This window comes from Haliotis asinina, chromosome 15 (assembly GCF_037392515.1).
Source record: "Haliotis asinina isolate JCU_RB_2024 chromosome 15, JCU_Hal_asi_v2, whole genome shotgun sequence".
Lineage (NCBI taxonomy): Eukaryota > Metazoa > Mollusca > Gastropoda > Lepetellida > Haliotidae > Haliotis > Haliotis asinina.
The window spans coordinates 42,642,594-42,661,396 of NC_090294.1; the positions used below are offsets into that span (position 1 = coordinate 42,642,594).

General features: G+C 39.3%; 1 protein-coding gene and 1 pseudogene across 1 annotated transcript; one reads left to right on the top strand and one right to left on the bottom strand.

Moving 5' to 3' along the window:
• Nucleotides 1-409: 409 nt before the first annotated feature.
• Nucleotides 410-1,792, bottom strand: LOC137265030 (solute carrier family 2, facilitated glucose transporter member 8 pseudogene; annotated as a pseudogene).
• A 7,110-nt stretch (nt 1,793-8,902) lies between these two features.
• LOC137265746 (solute carrier family 2, facilitated glucose transporter member 8-like) lies at nt 8,903-17,886 on the top strand. Its single transcript, XM_067801196.1, has one exon. The coding sequence runs from the start codon at nt 8,921-8,923 to the stop codon at nt 10,313-10,315; it is 1,395 nt and encodes a 464-aa protein (XP_067657297.1). The 5' UTR covers nt 8,903-8,920; the 3' UTR covers nt 10,316-17,886.
• The last annotated feature ends 917 nt before the right edge of the window (nt 17,887-18,803 follow it).

Genomic DNA, 18,803 nt, shown 5'->3' on the forward strand with positions numbered 1-18,803 from the left:
CCATGCTTGTCTAAAGGATCCTGTGGTCAGACTCGGTGACTTGGCTGAAAGATCGTATCCTAATTGTGTAGATCGATAGCCATGCTGTTGAACACTGGATTGTCTGGTATATACTCGATTATTTACACACAGCCATCATATATCTGGAATATTGCTGACTTGCTGCAAAAACGAGAACCTAATAAATTCAAAATATTACATTAATATGATTTATGTACCATGTAGTGTTTATTTGGAAACATTAACCCACTGCTGGTTCATAGCTAAAGCTTTACATAAAACATGTGCCATACATATTGTACCATGTATGGAATAAAACCTGGGTCTGGGGCGTGGCGAGTGAACGCTTTATCCACTAGACTATCTCACCGCCTCCCCATGGAGTAGATATATATAGAAAATCTAGATATTACGTCATTATTGTTTTTCCATGAAAGTAATGTTTGATATCTTCCAAAGACTTTCCTTTGGTTTCGGGTACGTATTTCCAGACAAACATTACAGACATCAGACAAAAGAGCGAAAACAGATAAAAGGTTCCATCTGGTCCAAGGATCGTTTGCATGGTCATGAATTCTTTAGTCACCACAAAGCACACCACGTTAGCACCAAGCATTGCAATTGAGCTTGCAGCTCCACTTGCACGAGAAGGAAATATTTCAGACCTGACAAGAATAGGAATCGGTCCCCATCCCAAAGAAAATCCGACAATATAGATCATGAGTGAACAGACTGGTAGCCAGGTTTTCATGGTGCTGTTCAAGGAATTGCTAGCTAGCAACCTGTCGTAAAATCCATATATGAAGAGAGTTGCTGACATAATTAATCCAGCGATGATCAACAGTTTCCTTCGTCCAGCACGATCCATGAGGAGACAGGCAACAAATGCAGCTATCACCTGGACAACACCAACAGCCACGGTAGCACCATGGGCAAGATCTGGAATTGCAGATTCAAATATTGACACAGTGTAGAATGTGACTGGAGAGACTCCACTAAGCTGCTGGAATACAGAAAGTGTAAAAGCAATAAAGAGGGGCCTGGATAGTTCCGGTTTTTGCAGAAATTCCAACCAAGCAAACTCATCTTGTGGATCAAGACCTTCTTCAATGTCTCGGCATTCCTCTTGAACATCCATATTTGAAACTCGAAGATCCTTCAAGGCCTGGATTGCTTCAGCTTTCATATTCCTCCCCAACAACCATCGGGGTGTTTCTGGGATGGAAAATGACATGACCAGTGCCAAGGCAGCCTGCGCAGCACCTATAAATGCGAGGCTTCGCCACTCAAAGTAAAGTCCACAGGCATATGCCAGTAAAATTCCCACTGTTATGAAAAGCTGGGTGCATGATCCAAGAACACCTCTCATGGATTTCGTGGAAATTTCCGCGATATAAACAGGAACACAAACTAATGCCACTCCCGATGAGAATCCGGTAAGAAATCGTCCAGCATAAAGGTACGTCCATGACAACAGCATCGTAATCCACCCAAGTAAGAATGGAACAGACGCTATCATCAGTGATTTGCGTCGACCAAACTTCTCAATACACCACCCGCCGACAGGGCTCCCAAGCATTGCTCCAACTGTTACGAGCGACCCAAACCAGCCTGAGTTTTGCTTCTCCATCACACCCGCTTTTATCATGCTCGGAATTGCCGGAGAACTGTATCCGATGACATATCCAAAACACAAAGCTCCAAGACATGCTATGATAGTGGTCCGGATCAGACGTGGTGCTACTTCACATCCTGACTGCAGCAGACGACTTTCTGTTGCTAACGAAGCCATCCTGTGTCTGTTTGAATTCAAAGCTCATTTATGGCATGTAAAACATCGCGAAGCAGCAACAGTACATGATGTCAATAATGAAAGTCAATACAACAGAATGTGCTTGAACGGACGAGCCAACACATGTTGCAGAAACAAGAATCTTCTAAATTAACAATACTTTATTAATATCGGTTTATGTACCACCTTGTGTTAATTTAGAAATATTAACCGACACCAATAGTTTATCATTCGGGGATTGTCGACTGAATAGACAATGATAATATTTTCTATGTTAACAAAGAACAAGAAAAGTGAATTCTATTTGGCATCCCGCCTTTCCCACCTAGAAACTAATACAAAAATTCCATTGATTGAATCCACATGGTTCACTGTGCGTAACGATACATGTTTTCCATGAAAATATAAATTAAAAAACAGCCCCTGCGCGGCTGTAGTTATCAGTAAGATTCCCACGCAAAATAATGAATTTTGTGAACATTATTTTTCCTCTCCTTCAAAGGGTGTCTGCATTCAAATCTGTCCTAATGCTGGTAAACGACGACTGTTCATGTTTTTGTATATGTGTGGTATACAAAACATATGTAGTCACGATATGGCTGAAGTAATTGTACATTTGAACTAACGCGTTGTATATTTCTGTACAGGTTTCTTTACAAATGCACGCACTTTGCGTTGTGACTTTCATGTAACATTAACACACGTTTGTCCACAAGAAATGCTTTAGAGGTAGAAGTGAATTTGTAATGACAAAATAACTAAGTTAAAAGCACAGTTGCATGGTCCCTGCCTTTCAATCAAAACTGGTGAATCATTAAAAGTCTACAGTTGTCTTTATGTATCGTGAAAGTGAAAGTCCCAAAAGTAAATCCCTGCAAAGGTTTGAGAAAACCACGTACTCCACATGATATCAAACATGAAGCTACATATATCATACACATATTACACAGAAATCAATCTGATTTCATACTAATATTTTACATACTAGTACACCTTCTTTCAGAACTTTAGATTCACTAGTGTAAATATGGAATCTTACATTAAACTGTCCAGAACTAAATTTTTAAAATTTTTGAATACTGTTTATACAAGAACAGATGTAAAACAAAACCGTAACGTTGAACTGTTGTTGTGATGAAACAGTAGCAAAACTTTACAGCAAAATGCTGCTGTTGAACATGCACTATATTTGCAGATGCTTTTCTGGAATTTAACACATGATTCTCGTGTGCATGAGCTTTGTAGTTGGTTCCCCCAAGTTAGTAGAGAAATCAATCTTCGATGTAACCATATATATCCATACAATATAGTGAGTGTTTTCGGAGGGTGTAAACTTTGAAAGGAAGTATATTAAAAGTAAAATATTGAACAGAAAACAGGCCATTTAAACAAGATGTGTGGAAGTGCTTTAAGATTAATTTCTTTTTAAAACTTCAAAGTTGAAAAAAAAAACCATTATGGATAACTGCTTGTCGGTATCTTTGACCCCATATATTTAAAACTTTTTTAAAATGCTTCCGGGGACGTCTTCACAACATGGAAATGATCATGTGGGGGCTGCAAATCCTGTTCCAACCTCATCTTCATCGAACTCATCTATTTCTATACCAGCTTACCCCCACACAAAATGCTTTCAACAATAACGGTTAAATCGGCATGGTCAAATATAATATATCTTTCAGTTCTCAACCGCATTAAAGAAAGACTAGAAGTGTTCCAGAGAACATGTCCAAAACAACGCCCCAAGACATCCTATGACAGTGGTCCGGGTCAGACGGCGGGGTGCTTTTTCGATGTAGACTGCAGCAGATGACTTCCTGCTTCTACCGAAAGCATAATGTGCTTGTTTGTAAGATCCTTTATGCGTATGTCGAAGTACCTGCAGTGCCTGGCGATTAACCCGCATATGGAGATATGCTGAAAACATTTGATGTACAGATGTGCACAATGTCGTCTGTGTACAGTGTACCTCATTCTGCATCAGTGAAGAACTTCGTCCGTTCCAACTTGAGGGTCAGCAGGGGAATCCATGAACGTCCATACGACAAAACCCACCTGGTGCACGGGATCTACTGTCATAATGCCTATACGTACCTCACACGAACGACGTCGCTCGTTGCATTTGGGCAACGAGAATAATATTTAAGCAGTTTCGATACACATCGTCGTTACATGCATGGGCAAAATGTGAAAAAAAAGCATAAACATCTAAGTTGAGACACCGACATGTGCGTTGATATTTCGTTTTTGTGCGAATTGCTGACCACGAAACGTTTTCATTGCACAGACACAAATGTGATCCAGTCCTCAAAGACCCTTCTTCACCATAGCCCTGCTTGTGAGTTTTCTCAAAGTTGTAGCCGGCGTTTAGAAGTTGGTGAATATATACTGAACCACAAAAGAAACGCAAGTTTCGGAAAATTGAACTCTCATAAAAGTAAGTGTTTATGTTTAGGTCTTCTATTTAAAAAGCTGCTGTTCAGCATATAAGACGAGCGCATGTATACGGATGGCAACTTCTTCTTTATTGTATAACACGTTTCTGGGCTGCTTCTTGTCCCTTCTTCGGGTGATTAAAGATAGATGTGCTAAAGATACTAACATCCGCATCACTATAAACTCAAATCCCCGTATTACATTCTTTGCTGTTTAACGCCACACTCAGCATTCTTTCATCTCAGCCGGTGGTCTGAGAATACGTGAGTCTGGACCAGACAATTCTAAAATTTGCACACTAGTGATTGACATTACGAGAAGCCCGAGGTGCTGGGGATGTATTTACCCGCAACCGTCCAGGTCAGCCTGCCTGACCAGTCGATCCATAAGACGCCTGTAATAAGCATGGCTAAGCCGTAAACGTCCAGAGTAGAATTGGTCCGAACAGTAAGCCGTGGCTCGCTTACTAGGTTGACACATGCCTTCACACTCCACTTCTGAAGATCGATGCTCATGCTGTTGATAACTGGATTGTCTGATCCCGATTCTTGTATTTTATAGACCGCCGCCATGTCGTTGGAATATTGCAGTGCAGAGGTACAAGAAACAAACATTTCTAGGAAACAGTTCTAACCCCGCGAGAAATTTGGTTAGATAGCATCATAAGTTACCTTTCGAGTGAGTGAGTATGGTTTTACAACGCTTTCAGCAATATCCACGGCGGGGACACCAGAAATGGACTTAACAACCTTTCTAAAGTTTTTAACGCACATCACGAAGCTCTTATGTGTAAAACGCATTACTATATGTATATAACGTACCAAGAAAAACTTGAGTAGGGATCTTCAGCGATGCAAGTACCCACGCTGTCACAGCTGCTCCAAGACAGTCTGTTCTGAGGTCAAAGGTAACGCATAATTGTGACGTCATAATCTATTACTTGGTTGTAAACGCGGTTTCGTTCACTCCTCACCATTTATGATATAATAATTTAATCACATTGCGTTTTTTTCAAGATATAATGGATCCTATGCAGATTAAGGAGACAGCAATTTTTCTTAAAATCTGTAACAAGAAATGGTGACGTCATATGAATATGACGTCATAAAAGGAGATATGAAACTGTGGCGTCAACAGTCATACAATATTTTATGAATTAAGTGACGAGTAAAATGTACTTGTCTGAAAATGTAAAAGTGTGTATTCCAGTGGGAACCGTGAAGATCCATTTCTAGAATTGATCTTCAGTAACCCATGCTTGTAAGAGGCGACTAACGGGACCGGGTGGTCAAGCTCGCTGACTTGGTTTACACATGTCATCGTATCCCAGTTGCGTTGATCGGTGCTTATCCCGTTGATCATTAGGTTGTCTAGAAAAGACTCGTTTACTTAGACTGCCACCATATAGCTGGAATATTGCCGAGTGCGGCGTAAAACAGCAGCCAAGGAACAGTAAGAGGAGACTGTAACGGGATCACGTGGACAAGCTCGCTGACGTGGTTGGCTCATTTCATTGTATCCCAGTTGCATAGATCGATGCTCATGCTGTTGATCGCTGAACTGACTGATCCAGATCTGATTGTTTACAGACCGCCGCCACATAGCTAGAATCTTGAGTGCGGCGTAAACGTTGTAACGTTGACATTTTCAGTAAGCAGTATCACTGCGCATATTTTTTTTCTTTTTTTTTTGTCAGGTAAAGAATTAACATAAACCTTTTACATAGTGCCAACATTACAATGGGTATAAAATGAAGTGGTAGTACTAGTAGTAGTAGTACTTAGGTGTGAGAGTAGAACTTAGTCGTGGTGGCCATGGTGCTGGTAGTAGTAGTAGTAGCGGTAGTAGATGTAGCAATAGTAGTCAGTCGTGGTAGTAGTACTTAGTCGTGGGAGTAGTACTTAGTCATGGTGGTAGTAGTACTTAGTCGTGGGAGTAGTATGTAGTCATGGTGGTAGTAGTACTTAGCCGTGGGAGTAGTATGTAGTCATGGTGATAGTAGTACTTAGTCGTGGGAGTAGTATGTAGTCATGGTGATAGTAGTACTTAGTCGTGGGAGTAGTATGTAGTCATGGTGATAGTAGTACTTAGTCGTGGGAGTAGTATGTAGTCATGGTGATAGTAGTACTTAGTCATGGGAGTAGTATGTAGTTGTGGTGGTAGTAGTAGTACTTAGTCATGGGAGTAGTATGTAGTCATGGTGATAGTAGTACTTAGTCATGGGAGTAGTATGTAGTCATTATGATAGTAGTACTTAGTCGTGGGAGTAGTATGTAGTCATGGTGATAGTAGTACTTAGTCGTGGGAGTAGTATGTAGTTGTGGGGGTAGTAGTAGTACTTAGTCATGGGAGTAGTATGTAGTCATGGTGATAGTAGTACTTAGTCGTGGGAGTAGTATGTAGTCATGGTGATAGTAGTACTTAGTCATGGGAGTAGTATGTAGCTGTGGTGGTAGTAGTAGTACTTAGTCATGGGAGTAGTATGTAGTCATGGTGATAGTAGTACTTAGTCGTGGGAGTAGTATGTAGTCATGGTGATAGTAGTACTTAGTCGTGGGAGTAGTATGTAGCTGTGGGGGTAGTAGTAGTACTTAGTCGTGGGAGTAGTATGTAGTCATGGTGATAGTAGTACTTAGTCATGGGAGTAGTATGTAGCTGTGGTGGTAGTAGTAGTACTTAGTCGTGGGAGTACTATGTAGTCATGGTGATAGTAGTACTTAGTCGTGGGAGTAGTATGTAGTCATGGTGATAGTAGTACTTAGTCATGGGAGTAGTATGTAGCTGTGGTGGTAGTAGTAGTACTTAGTCGTGGGAGTAGTATGTAGTCATGGTGATAGTAGTACTTAGTCGTGGGAGTAGTATGTAGCTGTGGGGGTAGTAGTAGTACTTAGTCGTGGGAGTAGTATGTAGTCATGGTGATAGTAGTACTTAGTCGTGGGAGTAGTGTGTAGTCATGGTGATAGTAGTACTTAGTCGTGGGAGTAGTATGTAGTCATGGTGACAGTAGTACTTAGTCGTGGGAGTAGTATGTAGTCATGGTGATAGTAATACTTAGTCGTGGGAGTAGTATGTAGTCATGGTGATAGTAGTACTTAGTCATGGGAGTAGTATGTAGTCATGGTGACAGTAGTACTTAGTCGTGGGAGTAGTATGTAGCTGTGGTGTTAGTAGTAGTACTTAGTCATGGGAGTAGTATGTAGTCATGGTGATAGTAGTACTTAGTCGTGGGAGTAGTATATGTAGTCGTGGTGGTAGTAGTAGTACTTAGTCATGGGAGTAGTATGTAGCTGTGGTGGTAGTAGTAGTACTTAGTCGTGGGAGTAGTATGTAGTCATGGTGGTAGTAGTAGTACTTAATCGTGGTGGAAGTAGTAGTACTTAGTCATGGGAGTAGTATATGTAGTCGTGGTGGTAGTAGTAGTACTTAGTCGTGGTAGTAGTACTTAGCCGTGGGAGTAGTACTCAGTCGTGGTGGTACTAGTAGAACTTACTCGTGGGAGTAGTATGTACCTGTGCTGCTAGTAGTAGTACTTAGTCGTGGGAGTAGTACTTAGTCGTGGTGGTAGTAGTAGTACTTAGTCGTGGGAGTAGTATGTAGCCGTGGTGGTGGTAGTAGTACTTAGTCGTAGTCATAGTTGTAGTCGTAGTAGTAGTAGTAGTAGCAGCAGCAGTAGTAGTACATATAGTCATGATAGTGGTACTTAGTAGTAGTAGTAATGGTAGTAGCAGCAGAAGCAGTAGTAGTAGAGGGTACGCTGATAATGGCAGCAAGAGTGGCAGCAAGAGTTGTATACTCCCCAGGGAGTTCAGATTGAAATACGATGTGCTGTTGAGTGTGACATCCAGTGATCGAGGGAAAAATACAGCGCCTTGAGCATGCACTAGTGCGTGGATATGTGCGCTATATAAATATCCCATCTATCTATCTATCTATCTATCTATCTATCATGCTGCTGATAATGATGAATGCGGTCTTCAATATTATACCTTTCACCAGGGGGCCTATATAGAGTGTTATAGAGTATCCCTGCTTTCACGTAAACGATAATGTAAATTCATAATGTTTTAATCAATATTTCTATTCGCATCCCCAGCCTGGAAATGGAACTGAAAATACATGCACACTGTTTTCAGAAGCAATGTGTTTGTTACTTTATGTGTGTCGGCATTTAGTCACAACAAATACGTATGCTGCAGTACAGTACGTATCCTCGCGTGGTGGATTTTCGAACGCTCAATAACATCCGTTGTTTTCTGGATTATCTCGCGAACAATTGTACAATTGTCAATAACTTTAACTTAAACGCAGGCTATCATCCGAGTATTTACAGAGTCTCTGTATGTAGCCCAGACCGCCTCTTTTTAACGCGTGTAAACACTGCCGTTTGAAAACGTGTGGCGACCAAGAACAGATAATAACATTAGATGATGTCAACATACACACGATCCTTAACCACACATGGTACAAACGCTAGCTTGATCACGTGATACATATTCCACAGTTCATAATCTTCTGCATGGCGAATAAATATAAGTAGGTCGGCCTAGAAATCACAGCTGCGTCTGTTGACACGTCAGACAGCCCAAACCACTTGCTCAACATCAACTTGTGACTTAATTTCCGATTGTTGCGTGGCAGTAACGGAGAGCGAGTCCTATGAATCGCGAGAGGGAGCTTTCATACAGAAACAAGATGGCTTCCCTGGAAGGTGGTGCTCGTTTGGTGCAGTCAAAATATGAAGGATCTCCTCGTCGTTTGATTTGGACAACTTTCGTAGCATGTCTGGGAGCGTTGTGCTTTGGATATGTCATCGGATACAGTTCCCCGGCAATTCCGAGCATGATAAAAAGTGGTGTTTTTACAAAGCAAAACGCAGGTTGGTTTGGGTCGCTCATGACAGTTGGAGCAATACTTGGGGGGCCTGCCGGCGGGTGGTGTATTGAGAAGTTTGGTCGACGCAAATCACTGATGATAGCGTCTGTTCCATTCTTACTGGGATGGGTCGCAATGCTGTGGTCATCGTCATTGACATACCTTTACACTGGACGATTTCTTACCGGATTCTCATCGGGATTAGTAACAGTTTGTGTTCCTGTTTATATCGCGGAAATTTCCACGAAATCCATGAGAGGTGTTCTTGGATCATGCACCCAGCTTTTCATAACAGTGGGAATTTTACTGGCATATGCCTGTGGACTTCACTTTGACTGGCGTGGCCTGGCATTTATAGGTGCTGCCCAGGCTGCCTTGGCACTGGTCATGTCATTTTCCATCCCAGAAACACCCCGATGGTTGTTGGGGAGGAACATGAAAGCTGAAGCAATCCAGGCCTTGAAGGTTCTTCGCGATTCACATATGGATGTTCAAGAGGAATGCAGAGACATTGAAGAAGGCCTTGATCCACAAGAGGAGTTTGCTTGGTCGGAATTTCTGCAGAAACCGGAACTATCCAGGCCTCTCTTCATTGCACTGACTGTTTTTGTATTTCAACAACTGAGTGGAATCAATGCTGTTATGTTCTACACTGTGTCAATATTTGAATCTGCCATTCCAGATCTTGCCCATGGTGCTACCGTGGCTGTTGGCGCTGTTCAAGTGGTAGCTACATTTGCTGCCTGTCTCCTCATGGATCGTGCTGGACGAAGGAAACTGTTGATCATCGCTGGATTAATCATGTCAGCAACTCTCTTCATATTTGGACTTTACTACAGGTTGCTAGCTAGCAATTCCTTGAACAGCACCATGAAAACCTGGCTACCAGTCTGTTCACTCATGATCTATATTGTCGGATTTTCTTTGGGATGGGGTCCGATTCCAATGCTTGTTATGTCTGAAATATTTCCTTCTCGTGCAAGGGGAGCAGCAAGCTCAATTGCAATCCTTGGTAACTGGCTAGTGGCTTTTGTGGTTACTAAAGAATTCATGACCATGCAAACGATTCTTGGACAAGATGGAACCTTTTATCTGTTTTCACTCTTTTGTCTGATGTCTGTTATGTTCGTTGTGAAATATCTTCCAGAGACAAAAGGAAAGTCATTGGAAGATATTGAGCTCTACTTTCTGGGAAGAACATTGATTGATAAGTAAGCCTTTTGTATGTATGAACATGATGGTGGCATTTGGGCAGGGATTACTTTTGGAAGTAATATTTTGCTGACTTTGTTCCTCTAGAAACATGAAAAATGTACTGTCAACATAATGACTGCACAAAACAATATTGATGAACATAATTTTACATTACCCATCGACATAGTTATCATATTGATCATGATACAGTGGAAGCTGTCTAAACCAGCGCTCACTGGGACTGAAGGAAGTATCCGGTTGAGACAACATGCCGGATTGTAGAGTTGATGATAAAATAGTCTAAGTAAACTTCGTCTCAGTGTATTTCATTACACTCCACCACTGAGTCTAACAAAACCTACTAGAAGGTCGTGTCAGGTAACCTTTGAGCAACCAATGACAGTCCAATCAAATGCGAGACGGTTAAATAGATTTAACCAATCAAAAAACAGCTACTATTTAGGGATCGGAGGGACTTTCAAAATATTCAGGTCACCGACACAGATCTCTCCACAAACAAAAATCAGCATATAACACAGCTATTTGACCTGCAGTATATACGCTTTCGGGTTTCTGATGACATGGTTACCATTAGCTAATATTTCCGCATGGTAAGATCCTTAAATATTGTCAAAAACACTATTTTCAGCGACTGTTTACTCACCGTTGTCATGGCTGTACGTAAGCCGTGTGCATCACCCGGAAGCGATCGTATGCTAAATCACATTCGGAATCGTTCGGGTACGAACCTTTTCGAGATGAAAAGTTCATAAGGGATGTGTGAATGTGCACTTTCACGATTTGGTAAGCTGTGTTCTGATTGGTCAGCTTCAAAGGTTACCTGACGCGACCTCCCATAAGGTTTTGTTAGACTCAGTGGTGGAGTGTAGACTGGATGATAAATGTACAAGCCACGGACTGGACTGAGATTTTATGCTATTGATGACAACTTGCCAGATTGGTCAGATGCTGGTTTTGACAGCTTCCTTTGTAGTTGGCAGTCTTTTGCATGTTTTTTTGGTTCAGTGTCTGTATGAAGAGGGGACATGAGAAACTTTTTATCAGATGTTAATCCATTAAGTGGTGCAGTGGGATAGCCAAATATTTAAGGCATTTACACATTTAAGTGTCACTCTGACACTATTATCAGCTGGGGTATGATAACCAGTTTCACATTCTGATATTGCTGGAATTCTAAAATACATCCTCTCTATACGATAAGCATGTTATGGCCAAAAGAAAGATCGCACGGTTCATAACCAAGCTAACGAAATGTCACTTTCATTTTCACAGAGGTCAGAGTAAGTCTGCAAGATGACTGCAGTATTGAAACTTATTTAACTTTGTTTGAAATTAAATGTAATCAAAACCACATCAATATAGGCTTGAAGATAAAGAGGGATGTTTTATGTATGTATAGTTTGGGTTCCATTTGCTTAGGAGGTTAACTGGGCGCAGCACCCTTTACAACCCTTAGGGTTTGGGGTTAAGGTTAGGCACCCTTTATGATCCTTAGTGTCAGGGTTGGGCAACCTTTACAATCCTAAGGGTTTGGGGTTAGGGTTAGGTACAGGTAAAGTGCAGGCCCGCTTAGGAAATCATCTTAATCCTCATTTTGTTTCTGATCATGTTTTACCTCCACCTTGTTCCACAGTTTACTACTGTTTACCATGTTTATCGTGTAAATATTTGCAGGTCTTGATCAACGAGTTGTGTCACTGTGTTGTTTCTAATGCATGAGTGGTCATGCAGGGCTTGATATAAGCATGTAGGACTTGCTCTGGTGCACCCCGAAACTGCAGAATGAAATCTTAAATTTAAATCAACTTAAACCAACTGTATGTTAGTATTTTGCTGTTTAACAAAACAGACTTAATTTGGGAAGAAGAATAAGGTTTTAACTCACTTAGAGCAATGTCTATGACTACACAGACTGTTATTAAATGACTGTTACTATTCATATCATGAAATGTTCTGAAATTTTTTTGAGCTTAAATTATCTTCTCAGATCCAGAATAATTCTTTCATAATGTTCTCAGTCACCCTTATTAATGCTCAAGCATTAAATTTAATTTTTAAACAAAGTTGTGCAGCCACTAGGGACTTTTTGAGATGTCAGACAGTTTTGAAATACTCGAGTAGAAGGATATTCTTCAATAGTCATGATAAACAGTCAAGTTAGATCCAGTGGAACATACATTGTAACAATCTATAGCAGATGAATTCAGTGCTGACTTTGTTTGAAGTTGGAGAAAGTACTAAAGCTGTGCGTTAGTTTCACTTCACCTAACCGCGATGAATGATCTTCATGAACCAAACCAATCAACCGCTTTCTGACTGTTTCCAACACTTGCACACTGAATCAACAGGTGTAGCCTGTTTTGATGTGCAACAATGATATTACGTTAGGTTGCACCAGGTGTAGACTGATGAATTGCAGTTGGACTCAAAAACTAATAAACACATAATACTCAATGAAATGCTGATCATTAAAACATCAGACCAACTGTGAGTTTTTGCCAAAATTTACTTATGTTCTAAAAATAGAGAGAAACAGCCAAGAGTGCACGGAGCATGTGCATGAGTGTCAACTAAGTTATTGATTCATTTCCCTGAGGGACCCGTGAATGTCCGGGATAGACTAGGCCTTCAGCAACCCATGCTTACCTTAAAGGCAACCATGCTTGTCAGAAGAGGCGACTAATGGGATCAGGTGGTCAGGCTCGCTGACTTGGATGACACGGCATCACTTCCCAGTTGTGCAGATCAGTGCCCATGCTGTTGATTACTGGATTGTCTGGTCCAGACTGGATTATTTGTACACTGTTGCGATATAGCTGGAATATTGATGAGTGTGGCATAAAACTAAACTCACACACTTGCTCATTTCCCTGAGGTGCATTGTCTCCATCCTTTTTCACACACCTGGCTGTTCTCTCTTTGCACTCCTCCCTCGTAACAGATAGTGAACTGTGTAAGTATTTAATGATTGTTTGTTAAACAAGTTTTTTTTATTCTTAGGACGTAAATTCTGCAAAATAAAATCAGTGTTGATCTAATGTTTTGGTTATAATGAGTGTTGCACTGAGTATTATATGTTTATTAGTTTTCAAGGCCTGCATTACTTACGACTTTCCTCCTGCATACTATTCTGAGCGGTATCGAATCAAACTCACTCACTTACTGTCTTCCTTTCGGCTTTGAAGTCCTCAAGGCAAGCAGTTGATAGCATGAGCTGTTTGAGAACATCGTCAAACCTTATGATCACACAATCCTTTAAAGCTGGTACTCAATCAGGTATTTTCTAGGGGAGCTACTTTGACCCAGAATCATCAGAGAGGTATTTATTTTTGCAAAAAAAAAAGATTTCCTCAAATTACTGCATCCTCTTTAAGTTTAATGGAGGGCAAGAAGTCTCTCTTGAAATTACTTTTTCAAATGTCAGTGGGTATGCTGGTAATGTCAGTCAGCTGGGTCAAATTTCTGAACCAAACAAATGTTCGCATGGCTGCTACTTAATTGTTGTGAATATCTGCTAGCTCAGTTCATGATGAGGATACACATATTTACACCATGCATGCAACAACAAACACACACTCTCAGAGTGAGGCACCTAATCTCCAGCACATAAAGTTGGCCATCTAACCCACTTAGCCACCACAGCTTCAACCAAAGTGGAAGTCTGACAACTGATAGTCCAGATCACATGCTTTGTGTACTACTCTGATAAGTGTGAATAAATACACAATGCCATGTCAGTGAGTAATATAACATTGTTTTGGACCACTTTGCAAAATGTTGTAAACTGATATTTTGAAGTGTGATTATTTGTACATAAGACCAGACCAATTTTATCTCTCCTTTTATGGATTTGGGTCCTCAGAAAACCTTGAGGCAGAATAGAAAAAAGTAATAAAATCAAAGTAGCATTAGTTCTAAATATGAAGAATATTTTACTTTCTGGCAATTTTAAATGTATATGGGACAAAACAGTTAACACACACAAAAAATGGTTTTTTGTAAGTTTACATTTTTGGTGAATAAAAACATGGCAGTTTTATATATTTAGGGGAAAAAAATTATTTTTTATTCTTATTTTTGTAAAAATATGACCGGTGATCTGTTAAAAAAGAACTAAAATTGTTCTGGCCTAATATACGTAATTCAAATGATACTTAAAGCCTGGTAATGGTTATTGTCAGTTTTGTTTTAAGAGTATTGTTATGCTATTTGCCAGTTGATGGGTCTGACAATGTCAGCTTCTGTTAAATGATTGAGAAAGAAGCGTTGAGCCTATGTTGTGAGAGAATTACATAAGAGAAATTGACTTGGACTTAAAGGTTAGAACTGCAGCATTTATGTTTGTTAATGCAATAAATTTATATAATATTATCGCATTGACTTGCATGTTTCTGGGCAATCTCTCACACCGTGTGTAACATCACACCAATGCATCAAGTCATGTTTATTACTTACTGGTATGTAGCAGTGATTTCACAAAGGGCTGTCATGAGGATTGGATACAGATTTTCATAATATTGGTAAAATTTGAAAAACATAGAAATCTGGCTTTTTTTTATATTTATTTGGCTGCATAAAAAAATTATATGTTTCTTGGGCACACTTTTTTCAAAAGTGACGACAGGACATTATTTTTCATTTTTGATAGAAAGAAAGTGATGAGGGAGGAACTCATTGTTTTTGTTTTCTCTCAAAAATCCAGCTTGGGAAGTTGAACACGTGTTAATGAGTCACACTTCTGCTATCAAACACTCATACTTACACTGGACTAATTGATGATCGGGATGCGGCCAGATTAAAATTTTTTTATAATGGCAATAAAAAAATTGCTACATGCACAAGTAAAAGTGATGCGCTGATGTCGGAGAAACATTTCACTATTTTTTTATTTAGCCTTATGAGAGATTGTAAGAAATATACATTGGGTGCAGACTGTGTTTACAGGAGGAAGTAATTATGGTAGTTTTATCATTTTGCATTAATGTTTTTGACAAGAAAGGTGTTCAGTGCTTCAAACTTCAGTGTGGGTTATGGCATCCCATTCAACTTGGCAGTGGCATTTTACTTATTATTGCACCCTACTGTCTGACTTAACCATTCTCTTTACTTGCTCAGATAAATTGCAAATATTTCATTGTGTCTCAAGACTACTCAATCAGAATTCAAATATATGTATTTTCAGTGTTATTTTTCGACACAATAAAGATAAATACAATGTTTCATACATATTTCATGTTAAGTCTGCTGCCAGTTTGCCAACACTACTCTCGATTTATTCTATTTTTAATTGGTGACCTGCTGGAGAGAGTATTCAGGTTATCTGATCTTGCTTTGGTCTGATGTGTAGTGATTTCCTTCAACTTCATTAGACTCAAAGTCTGTAAGAAATGTTAGTAAACTTAAAATTCAATTAACTAAAATTCATAAGTTAAAAGTTTTAAATTTATATCCAGTGATTTTGCGAGGCGACCTGTTACGTTGATTACAGTATCAGTGAAAGGGGATAATTTCAAAATCCAAATTTTAAACTAAACTTTTGAACTAAAATCTACCCAAGTCACATGACATCATAGACCACCATGGGCTCTTAGTTTATTACCCCAGATAAAACCCTGTTCCTTTGTAATCCTGGCTCCTTGCCCGAGGCGTGTATAGTTATCTCTTTAAGTTCCAGAATCAGTCTAAACCAGTAGTACAGAGTTTAAAAAGTTTTATGCTACTAGCATTGCCTAAGGATTATATACATCCTTCTGAATGCATTGGTAGGAAAGTCTTATCTCTTAATGTTATGACAAAAGCATTATTTATCATTGATTTTCAAAACCAAGGCATTCATTCCTGAGATTATGCAATACAACTGACATTTATCAGTGAATTTACATTAGCATAAGAGCTACATGACAACACCATGAATGCATAATCATGATATAATTCAGGATTATTTTAGCCATTGTGTGACCCTGGTAACAGATGCACTTATTTTGCAACATTTTTACACATGTATTTTGGTAGATGACATTTTTGGTGGTCATGCTAGTTAGTTTTTCTGTATAAGGATATAATAGTCTGTTATTTTACTCCAGTATCATTTATTTATTTTCTAAAAAATTAAACTTGTATATAAAGCATTAAACGTTGATTTAAGTTCTAAGCATGGTGAAGGATGAAAGGTATTCTTATAGACAGAAGTGATTTATGAATAACACCAAACTATTAATAACGATATATTTACATTAATCACACTTGTAATAAACTGACGAAATATTTCTTGTTCTGACCATTTGTTGTGTATGTACTTGAAATACATATAAAATTGTTTTTGGTTATATCATGTAAGAAAGTGGTGTCAAGCACAGGTCCTCGTGTCATTGCAAGGATTACAGATTTTTTTTAAAAAATATATATAAATTTTGAGAAGCGTTTCAAGTCGGGGGTGTCATCTCAGAATGTTCATATTTTTTTAAAAACTCTGTAATCCTTGCAGTGACACAAGGGCCTGTGGTGTCAAGTTCATTATAACCTCAGTTGTACATAGCAGCCTTTGGGCTAAGACGATTATAACGCCCATACCTTAACATGGACTTGCTTGTGGTAGCGCTAAGGTTTTGTACTACAGCACTATTGTCTGAACTGTCCTTGTTTAGATTCAAATATGTAAGACATTGGAACTCTTCTATGTTTGATTTCAATTTTATAATGGGTTTTGAAATTTAAATTTAGATGATTTAGATTTCAAAGGAAGATGGGAATATTATTTTTAATTTGATTCCATCTTTGACCCACATTTTTATCAAGGTATGTTTAAAATGATCTTTGTTGGTTTCATCAAAGCTGTACGACCATCTTTGAAGATATCCTATTGATGCTGACTCAGTGTTTATCTGAAATATTATTCATGTGGTGCGACAAAGTTGAGTATAAATGATTCTATTCTGGGAAACTCAGCTAGAAATCCAGATCATCAGATTCACGGAAATTAACCAGCTGGCTTTAATCCATACGAATCTATATTTTGTGAGGGAAATTGGCATACAGGTTATTGATTTTCATCCTGGTTGCATTGTTATATTGCATTTCCCTTGTCTCAGTCTACTGCAGGCTGCAATATGTGCTGATTTTATGTTTTTGTTACTGTTTTATTAAGGCTGGAATGTTTTTGCAAAAAGAAGCGCATTTTCAGACCATGTCTAAAAATTCTAATGATTATTTTGATTACCAGAGCATGAATCGTTCAGATTAACTGGATGAAGAAGTTATAGGTATGAATTATTTGGTTTTCAAAACAGATTTCAGAAGTGTTGTGGTTTGAAATTGATATTTCGACTACAACAAGACTGTATTCACATGCAGCTATTTTATATTTCCTTATGAAAAGAAATGCCATTATGTTCTTGAGAAAGAAATCTCTACTTACAGGTTTATTATATTGTTTATCATGAACTTTGTTTGGTTCTTTGTCAATGTCAGTTGATTGTATTGTGAGACATCCAGTGATATTGTCATTATACTATAGACCTGATGGACTGGCATGTTATACTGTTGATTGTGATGGATAAAAGGGGAACAATGTACAGCAATGTTGTCTGTTCTTTTTTTCATTTTGCGGACACAAAGTTGTTAAAATCTGAATAATACACTGACACTCACAGTGCTAATTGTTCTGAGAAATCTAGGTCAAGTTACACTTGTATTGAGGCTGTAATGTTGATGAGACAGATCCTGTTCCAGATGTAGATCCTATTCCTGATATAGTTCCTGTCACTGTTCCTGATCAGATCCAGATGAAAATCCTACTCCTCATACACATTATACAGGAATCAGGATGTAGTCGGCAATAGTCTACCACCAGCACACCTGTGTGGAAATAATGATTGATCCTGTTCCTAATGCTCTTCTTGTCCCTGATCAGATCCTGTTCCTAATGCAGTTCCTGTCTTTGATCAGATTCTGTTCCTGATGCAGTTCCTGTCGTTGATCAGATCCTGTTCCTGATGCAGTTCCTGTCTTTGATCAGATCCTGTTCCTGATGCTCTTCCCGATGCAGTTCCTGTCTTTGATCAGATCCTGTTCCTGATGCTCTTCCTGTCTTTGATTAGATCCTGTTCCTGATGCAGTTCCTGTTTTTGATGAGATCCTGTTCCTGATGCAGTTCCTGTTTTTGATCAGATCCTGTTCCTGACGCAGTTCCTGTCGATCAGATCCTGTTCCTGATGCAGGTCCTGTCTTTGATCAGATCCTGTTCCTGATGCAGTACCTGTCTTTGATCAGATCCTGTTCCTGATGCAGTTCCTGTCTTTGATCAGATCCTGTTCCTGATGCAGTACCTGTCCCTGATCGGATCCAGTTCCTGTTCCTCAAACTCATTATACAGGAATCACCATGGAGTTTAGGTGACTGAAGGGCATCAGAATATTGTTGACACAACAGTCCAGCAACAGCACACCAGTCTGCGAAAAACTGATCCAGGAGAATGAGTGGTTGACACTGT

Excerpts from the sequence above, each read along its gene's own strand:
- LOC137265746 (XM_067801196.1), top strand. The coding sequence starts at position 8,921 with ATGGCTTCCCTGGAAGGTGGTGCTCGTTTGGTGCAGTCAAAATATGAA.